Here is a 9,048-nt window from a genome sequence, read left to right on the forward strand (position 1 = left end):
CCCCCCCCCCGCCCGCCCGCCAGAATCCTCCTGTCACTTCTTGTCACCTGGTCATTGTCACGCATACGCACACAACAGACACCAGGCCTGGAGTGATGCCCCTTGACCTCCCCTTCACCCTTTAGACTCACACAGCCCAGGGCTTGCCTCCCTCCCTGCCCTCATACCCACTGCCAGTGCCTGTGTAGGGATTTTTCTGTCCCCTCTGTCCCCTCAGCAGGCAAGGAGCTTCCAAGAGGCAGGTAGGTCCCAGTTGGTCTTTCCCCTCTGTCCCAAACAATGACACATGGCTGAGACAGCTGGGGCTGGGGGTTTATAGAGTCAATGGATGAGTAAGAAGAAGCCTGGGAGGGTCGGGCCAGCCCAGGAGTGGCAGCAGAGCAAGCCACCAGACTTTCTTTCCTGCCCTCAGGACAGCCACTCACTGGTGGAAGGCCTCAGGTGTGGAGGCCCGGAGTCTGCTCAAGCTCTTTGGGGTCCGCTTCGACATCCTCGTCACTGGACAGGTAGGAGGCGCTGGGTGAGGGGGGGGCGTGTGAGGGGGAGATGGTCATAGCCCCGGAGGCTCAGTCCACGTCGGTCTCAGGCAGGGAAGTTCGGGCTCATCCCCACAACCATCACTCTGGGCACCGGAGCAGCTTGGCTGGGTGTGGTGAGTCTGGCCAACGTGGGCTCCCTCTGGCTGCAGCGACTGTGCGCCCAGCCTGCCCAAGGGCACACCGAGCGCCCCGACCCCCACCGTGCATGGCGTTGAGTCTGGGGGTGAGAGCTGGGGAGGTGGCCGAAGGGCAGGCTGAAGGCCAAGACACAGATCTGCCCCGCCTGTCCCAGATCACCTTCTTCTGTGACCTGCTGCTGTTGTACGTGGATGAAGAAGCCCATTTCTACTGGAGTACCAAATATGAGGAGGTGAGCTGCGGGCCTGTCCAGACCCTCGCTCTGTACACTTTGGAGGATATTGACCAGAACCCTGATCTGATGTTCTCATCTGCAGGCAAAGGCCCCGAAGGTGACCACCAACTCTGAGGAGACAGAGCCAGCTTCTACACCCCCGCACGTAGCTGCCCAGGTGTCTTAGAGGGGACCCAGTCTGGGAACCAGACACCAACACCAGAGTGGCCATGCCCAAGCTCCAGCCCCCACGCACTGGCCTGCTCCCGAGGCCTGTGACTGTTTCCTGCTCGTTTGCCGGGTGGGGGTCCTGTCTTGGGGACCTGCTGGATAAAGCCCCAGCAGGACCAGGGTGGGGGTTGGGGGAAAATCCCACCCTTCCACTCCCAGACCGACTGTCCTTCCACTGAATCCAGATTCAGCAGGGTGCTGCCTGGCGGCGGAGGGAGGCACAGAAGCCAGTTCTGTGTAGAGACTTGAAGCAGAACAGGAGCCGCGGAGAAGGGGAGACCCTGGGGCACCCACGCAGCAGGGCTGTGGTCCAGTGGGGTGCCTGCCGTGTGTAGGTCTAGAGAACTCACTCCTAGTCTCCATCACCAGTGTTCCCAGCAGTGGCCTGCTCACCAGCTGTCAGCACCGACCCTCCCACTGGCTGTGGCAGACTCCAGCCCTCCTCCCTCTGCCAGCACCCCTATTGTAGCACCCCTATCATAGGTAGAGCCCCTCCCTCTCAGCTGTATTCCACTGGGGACTGTGCAACCAGAGTCTGAAGCAAGGTAGAAAGAAGCCTGATAAGAGAGGTCAGGCTGCTCTGCTGTTGGGTTGCCTGGGCCAGGTTCCTACCCAACTCTGGGCCTAGCCCATGGAATGAAGAGTGGGTAGGCAGATAATCCAACCCCTTGGGACCCCAGGCAGGACACATTCACCCTTTGGTCTCACATCTGCTGTTTATCAGCATCAGCCCCTCGCTGGTAGTAGCCCTTGGGCTATGGGGTTTGGGATAGGGAGGATGGTACGGAGGGGCTGAGATGGTGGTCACTGGGTCCTTTGGGATCTTCTGTAAGCCTCCTCATTAACCCCCCAGCCCCAGCCCAAACCCTAGAACCTGCCTACTGGAGCCATGGGGGTAGGGAGGCTGTACATCTGGAATTCACTGCTACCCAAGGTCATATCTAAGAACCTGTCCCAGCATCTGCTCGTCCCAGCCTGAGGCAACTGCATGCAGGAGACCTTAACCCTAACCCCAGGCAGAGCCCAGTGGCAGGAAGGAATGTCCCTAACAAAGGACACAAAAGCCCCCAGCGGGCTGGGTTGGTATCTTTCTGTGGTCTGAGTCCCGCCTGCTGGAGAATTTCCCCTGTCCCAGAGTCCCACAGTCATGGGCTGCAGGAGCCAAACTCCCTGTGGTCCCAGGGCAGAGGCAGGAATTTGGGAGTGCCCTCCCGAGGAAGCCAAGGGACTTCTCTTTCATGGGTCCCTGGTGACCAGGGGCGTGCTGGCAGCTTGGCGGGGGAGCAACAAAGACCAGCTGGGAGGCCAGGGCTGGGGCTCAGGCTGGCCTAGCATCTGGCATTATCTGGCACCTGGAGCCTCAGGGGTCTCTGCCGCTTCTCAATCCCCAGAGCAGTGTCCATGCGGAGGCAGGTTCAGGAGAGCCATGGTGAGAGAACATGGCTCTGAGGCCTGGTTATTGGCGTGGGGTCACATGTACCTGGTTGTCCTCAGGGCCCTGAGAAAGCTGTTATAGCTGCAGAGAGTCAAGGAGTAAAGCCTGCTAAACCCAGCAGCTTCCTGTGTAGTCCTTATAGGCAGAACAGGGAGTTGGAAGCATCTATGATGGACATGGCATGGCTTTAGCAAGACCAGTGGGGGAAGGGGTGGGGGGGGGGCCTGGGGACACCCCCCCCAAAGGACCGGGGCCTCACGGCCACCAGCTGGGCTCGGAGGTGCTTGTGCGTCCGTACGCAGGCGTGTATACCACACATGCACGTACCATCCTGAGCCGTTATGGCAAAGCCCTTGAGGGAAGGGGGGGAGAGGGAGAAGTGCCGGGTGTGACAGCAGGCAGCTGTGGCCAGAGCCCGAGGCTGGAAGCAGCTGTTGCTCAGTCTGCAGGTGGGTGGGCACCGCCAAGGGAGCCCTGCAGGCCATGCGGGCACACGCCTCAGAGGAGCCCTGGGCAGGCCTCGGGGAAATGCTATGCTTTCTGGGAGCCTTGGGAACCCAGGAAGACCCTGGAACTCCACTGCCCTTTCTAGACGACCTTTTTGGGGCCCAGGCTCTGCTCTCTGGATCTGCCCCCTCAAGGGACATGGGGGAGCTGGGGGGGGGAGCCTGACTCTGCTGTTTTCATGGACCCCCTCCTCTCCTGGTGTGTGTAGGGGTGTATATAGCTCCCCTCTGAGCTGGGCAGAGGGCACCAGCCTGAGGACAGGACCCCAGGACCCAGGCTGGGTGGTGTCTCTGATTCAGGGTTGTCCCAGAGCCCGTGCCTCCCTCTTGCCAAACCGCGGCATCTTTGCTGTGGATTGGAGACAATCACCTAGTTCCTGGGGGCAGGAAAGCACTCAGTGCTTTCACAAGGAATGAAATGGTGGACACAGCAGCAGGTCACGTGGCTGGCCAAGAGGTTATTATTGTGGATATCTGGGGCTGCGGGCCTCTCCCCCGCCCACCCTCACCCACCCCAGCCCACCCCACCTGCCCGAATAGCAGGAATTGCTCATGAGCAGGAAGGTGCTGGACAAAATATTCACCCCAGCGGCACTGGCCATGGCCCACTCCCCTCATCCCCAAACTAGGCACTTGGGCTAAGGCCCCAAGGTCTCGAGGACCCCTCAGCATGGGCAGGCCTGCAAACTTGAGCTGGCTCGGACAGAAGGGACTCCCAGCCCCTCTGGGCTCCTGAGGACGTGGGGGACGGCAGAACACGCATGGACAGGCCTCCAGCTCCATTCACGGACCGGCAGGCTGCTCTGTGGGGCTGGGCTCCTGGGCGGGCGCCTGGCTGGCAGGCTGCACGGTCTGTACCGTCTCCTCCAGGCTGGTGCTGGGGAACACCACGTAGCGGGTCGTGGTCAGCTCTGGCGGCTCCCGCTGGTTCTCTTTGCTGTGCCAGATGCCATAGCCAAAGTACACGGCGAGTCCTGCAGGAGTTGTGGGAGACTGAGGGGCAGGTCGCAGCCCTGCTTGCCCTCCTGGCTTGCCTTCTTCCTGTGGCCCACCCAGGGCCCCAAGCCTGGCCTCCACTCACCGATGAGCAGCCAGATGGAGAAGCGCAGCCAGGTCAGGTAGCTTAGCTTCAGCATGAGGCAGATGTTAAGGAGGATGCTCAGGGCTGGAGTCAGGGGCACCACGGGGATCTGCGGGGCAAGAGCGGGGCTGGGCTGGGCTGCAGGGAAGGTCTGCTGGCTCAGGGCCTGATTTCTCAAGAGTCCACACAGCCTTTCTCCATCTCTGGAGATTTGGGAAACAAGAGCCCGCTTAGCATGCCGAAAGAGACAGGGATGGGTGTACGGGCCTCCCCCACCCTGTGAAGCCTGGTTCGTCCTGGCATAGCAGAGGAGGAAGGGGCAAAACGAGCTAGCTGGGCTGAGAGCCAGTGGGCATGGGCTGGGGGCGGTACCTGGAAGGTGTCCTGCTGGTGCTGTTGCTGGTGGGCCCCCAGGACGAGGAGGCTGAGCAGAAATGCGACAGAGCAGAACAGGAGCAGCAGGATGTAGCCCCAGTACGGGAGGTGCAGGGCCGAGTCCCCGAAGACCAGCACACAGGCCAGGGTGATGGCCGAGGCCACCAGGATGCTGAGTGCCCAAGCCACAGCAGCTCCAGGGCTGCACCTAGCTAGGAAGCCCAGGTAGGGCCTCAGAGCTGGCCGCAGCTGCCCGGGCTCGGGGGCTGAGGCCTGCTCGGTGCCCACCAGCTGTATGTGGTCTGAGAAAGAGTGGTACTCTTTGACCCTAGGGCCAGGGCTGGCTGGGCCTGGGGAACTGGATGGAGGGGCCTTCTGGAAGCGTAGCACAAGAATGCTGGTGGCCACGAAAGTGTAGGCCAGCAGTGTGCCAATGGACAAGAACTGGACCAGTGCCTCGAGGTCCAGCAGCAGCGCCAGTAAACTCATGAGGCCCCCGAACACAACGATGCCCACCAAGGGCACCTGCGTCCGGGGGTGCACTCGGGCAAACACCTGGAAGAAGAGCCCGTCGACGGCCATGGCATAGACGATGCGCGGCAGGGAGAAGAGACTGCTGAGCAGGACAGTGTTCATGGCTGTGGCAGAGGGCGGGGGACTGGTCAGCATGGTGGATAGGCCCAAGGGGCCCCTGCTGGGAGCCGGGGCATGCACAACCCCTCGGGAACATGGGCATGAGCTTGTCTGGGGTCTCAGAATGAGCCTGAGTCTATGTGGGGTGTTGGATTGTTACCCCCCCCACCCCCACCACCAGGAATGGGACACCCTCATTTAGGTGACAGGCCCATCAGAGAATCTGATGAGGGCTGAGTCCTTCTCCCAGGAAAGGACCTGGAAGCTCATGCTCAGAACTGACATTTTAGGTACCACTGGGAGCGGGCAGGGAGTAGGGTCCTTCCAACAAGCCTGGGTGGAGAGTCTAATGATTAGCACCATCCTGGACCTGTTATGCAACTGGCAACAGACCCAGATGGAGACGTGTTCCCCGGGAAGCTTAGGGCAGGGCCCCACTGCCCTGTTCACTCCCACCTTGCCTGAAAGTCCCCTTACCGCAGATGGAGCCAATCGCCACGATGAAGCCAGCCCAGCTATAGCCCCGCCGGTAGAAGGCGTCAGCGAGTGCGGAGTCAGGGTTCAGGCTGTGCCACGGAACCATGAGGGTGAGCACGGCGGAGACGAGGATGTAGGCGGCAGCTGCCAGGCCGAGCGAGATGGAAATGGCTATGGGCACAGCTTGCTTCGGGTTCCTGGCCTCCTCGCTGGAGGCGGCAATGACATCAAAGCCCACGAAGGCATAGAAGCAGGTGGCAGTGCCAGCCATGATGCCGGAGAAGCCAAAAGGCGCAAAGCCCCCCTCCTCAGCACTCCAGTTGTGCGGGCGGGCCAGGATAAAACCCAGGATGACGATAAAGAGGATGAGAACCAGGCTGACCACGGAGAAGGTGTGGTTGAGCCAGGAGGAAACTCGGGCTCCGCAGGAGATGAAGGCAGAGGCCAAAAGTATGATGCCAGCAGCCAGGAAGTCTGGGTAGTGGGCCAGCAGGGGCACCTGCCAGGTTCCTGTGTGGGCCTGGGTGAAGTTGTGGATGCGGTGGCTGAACATGGAGTCCAGGTAGCCGCTCCAGGCACGGGCCACAGCGGCACCACCAATGAGGTATTCGAGGAGCACGTTCCAGCCGATGAGGAAGGCCCACAGCTCACCCATGGACACGTAGGTGAAGAGGTAGGCAGAGCCCGTGCGGGGCAACCGGGCCCCAAACTCTGCGTAACACAGGGCGGACAGCAGGGAGGCCACGGCGGCCACCGCGAAGGACAAGAGCACCGCAGGGCCAGCCATTTCCTTCGCCACAGTGCCTGTGAGCACATAGAGGCCTGAGCCCACCATGCCGCCCACACCCAGCAGGGTCAGGTCCAGCGTGGACAGGCAGCGCCGCAGTGACGTCTCCATGGTAGAGTCCTCCAGTGGTTTCAGTCGGTTCAGCTTCTGGCAGAAGCGCGCCAGGCTGGCGGTGCTGGGCAGCCCCCTGACCATGATGGGCAGCTGAGAGGAGCAGGAAGCCAGCTGCCGGCACCTACCAGGGCCAGAGGGGAATGACAGGTTGCCCAGCCAGGGCTTCAGTCTGCTCCGTTCATCCCCCTGGGGCCCCAAATGCCGGCATAGCTAGCTTGCCTGAGGGCTGGGATCAGTCACAGGGAGGAACGGAGCTCCTGTCTGCCTCTGGGCAGGTGAGGGAGCCTTGTGCAGCTGGACCTGGGCGCTTGGGGGGGGGGGGAGGTGCTAAGGGTGAAAAGGGTGCAGCTCCAGGAAGTGCGGGTGGGAAACGCTCCTTGGTCTGGCATCGGAGAGCAAGGTGGAAACCCCAGGCTTCCCGGGAGCTGGGCCCGGCCTCCAGGACCCGGAACAGGAGGGGCTCTGCTGTCCTGGGCGTGAGCCAGGTGGCTACCTGGCTCAGACAGTGGCACTTGCCACCACCACACATGCACACACGCACACACCGCCCTGTGGGACTTGGGTATCTGCGCCCCCGGCGGCCAGGAGGCGGGGCGCTCTTGGCCCGGCACCCCAAGCCAAAGCTCCTTGCCCTGCCCCCGCCCCGACAGGCCACCGCCGCTGCCACCGCCGGCGGAGCCACTTCCACCCGGGTGTCCGAGCCTTTTCCTCCTCTCAGGCTTAACCATGTCCCTACAGGAGTCGCTGAGACTCACCTGCTGTCACCGCCGCCGCTGCTCTGCACGCTCTGCCTGCCCTGCCCGGCTGACGCCGGCTGCGCGCAGAGCCCGCCCCCACTCCTCCTGCGCCAGATCCAGCATGAGGCCCCACCCACCTCGCTGTCACACAAGCACCCAGCTGGCCCACTGTATCCATACCTCACACGATGGAGACCTGAACTCACCAGATCGAGGGAAGTCCTGTTAACTGTGTTTGATTCACAGATGAGGAAGCCCAGGCCACCAGGTAAGTGACTAATCCAGATCGCTGGGGCGGTCTTGGGAGGCACGCAAGGTTAAGGACCTGGTTTGGAGGGATCTGGAACCCACCCGCTTGACACTGCTGCAGTAACCCTCCTTGATTCTTTTTTTTTTTTTTTTTAAGATTTTATGTATTTATTTGAGAGAGAGAGAGAGAGAGAGCGCATGAGAGGGGGGAGGGTTGGAGGGAGAAGCGGACTCCCTGCTGAATATGGAACCCAATGTGGCACTCAACCCCAGGACAGCTGGATCACGATCTGACCCAAGGCAGTTGCTTAACCAAATGAACCACCCAGGCGCCCAACCCTCCTTGATTCTTCATCTCCGCACATGTACTCCATTCAGCTGGTCACCATCCAAATTCCCCTCCCCCAACATTGGGGCGTTTAGGGGGCTGCAGAGAGTCAGGCAAGCCTCTGGTAAGATGAGGGTATGGGTCTGGCTGAGTGGCCCCAGGCAATCCCTGACATGTCCTGTACAATGGGATGGCAGTAAGCCACCCTCACACATTGGCGAGGGAGTGCACAGCTTTTGGGAGTGTTCTGTGAGTTGTAAGAACTCATTCTGGCTGCTCTAAGCCTTGTCCTAAAAGGCGGCAATCCATAGCCTTCCAGCTCAGGGCATCCCTAGGGCCCTACAGATGCCAGTGACATCCCCTCCTGGTCTAGGAGCACCGGTCAGGCTTGGAGAACCCTGGGGGACCCCAATAGCAGCTTCTCACTTGTGGGTATCAGTGAGAGGTGATATGCTGAGCACCTACTCCATGCCACTCCCCATACCACAGGCAGTCCCCGTGTCCCGTCATGTAGCCATCACAAATTCCCCTCAGGCTTTTTTATTCCTGGGGCTGAAGGGTCTTTGTCCTGCTCTTTCTACTTTTTGAAAGTGGAAAAGTTGGTGTGACAGCAAAATAATGACAATCCATGCAAGCAAAGCAAAACCCAAATGGGTTAGGGGTACCAGCAGCCACTCTGGATCAATGAGCTGGTGACAGGATGGTGGGCTCCCAGACAAGATGGTGCCACTTGGAGCACTCTGCTTGGCCGCCCCCCTTGATCCCCTCTGATATTCGGCTGATGTTGCCTCGAAGAGCTTCAGATGGGCTCCCACTTCCTGCAGGGATGACATCTCTCTTACCTTGCTCCCCCTTGGCCTGAACATAAATGAGCAGATGTTTCTTGTTCTGAAATGCCACCACAAAAATGTAGAAAAATGCATTTCAACCCAAGAGACTGGGGCAGGTTTGTAACAGAAGCTCCCCCAAGGCCCTATCAACAACCACCTGAGAGCTGGTATGCAGCGTTTCGGAGAACTGACTTTTCATCCATCCAGGGAAGGCTCTCCCCACATATATGAGTACGTATTTGAGGGCAAACATGGTTGACACAGTGAACTGTAAATATCAGGGATATGACTGGGCCAAGTTCTGGAACCCCGCTGAAAAAGGCAGTTACAAAGAGCAACCTGATGAAGATTCAGTGAAACCTAAAGCACCAAAA

General features: G+C 60.2%; 2 protein-coding genes across 2 annotated transcripts in view; one reads left to right on the forward strand and one right to left on the reverse strand.

The window, feature by feature from the left end:
• Positions 1-2,211, forward strand: part of P2RX6 (purinergic receptor P2X 6) — a 27,425-nt gene extending 25,214 nt beyond the window's left edge. The window contains 4 exon segments of the mRNA XM_040619555.1: positions 413-506; positions 587-652; positions 832-909; positions 995-2,211. Coding sequence (XP_040475489.1) covers positions 413-506; positions 587-652; positions 832-909; positions 995-1,078 — 322 coding nt within the window. The 3' untranslated portion in view covers positions 1,079-2,211.
• A 1,293-nt stretch (positions 2,212-3,504) lies between these two features.
• Positions 3,505-8,386, reverse strand: SLC7A4 (solute carrier family 7 member 4). Its single transcript, XM_008697560.2, has 5 exons — positions 7,286-8,386; positions 5,630-6,651; positions 4,517-5,157; positions 4,145-4,253; positions 3,505-4,037 (listed from the first exon to the last, which is right to left on the reverse strand). The coding sequence occupies exons 2-5, from the start codon at positions 6,609-6,611 to the stop codon at positions 3,847-3,849; spliced, it is 1,923 nt and encodes a 640-aa protein (XP_008695782.1). The 5' UTR covers positions 6,612-6,651; positions 7,286-8,386; the 3' UTR covers positions 3,505-3,846.
• Between the last annotated feature and the right edge of the window lie 662 nt (positions 8,387-9,048).

The sequence above is a fragment of the Ursus maritimus genome, unplaced genomic scaffold (genome assembly GCF_017311325.1).
Source record: "Ursus maritimus isolate PB19 unplaced genomic scaffold, ASM1731132v1 scaffold_33, whole genome shotgun sequence".
NCBI classification, from domain to species: domain Eukaryota; kingdom Metazoa; phylum Chordata; class Mammalia; order Carnivora; family Ursidae; genus Ursus; species Ursus maritimus.

Coding starts and splice junctions, on each gene's coding strand:
- SLC7A4 (XM_008697560.2), bottom strand. CDS start 6,611: ATGGTCAGGGGGCTGCCCAGCACCGCCAGCCTGGCGCGCTTCTGCCAG. Junction 5,158..5,629: donor GGCGATTGGCTCCATCTGCG/GTAAGGGGACTT, acceptor CCTCTGCCACAG/CCATGAACACTGTCCTGCTC. Junction 4,254..4,516: donor ACCAGCAGGACACCTTCCAG/GTACCGCCCCCA, acceptor CTTGCCCCGCAG/ATCCCCGTGGTGCCCCTGAC.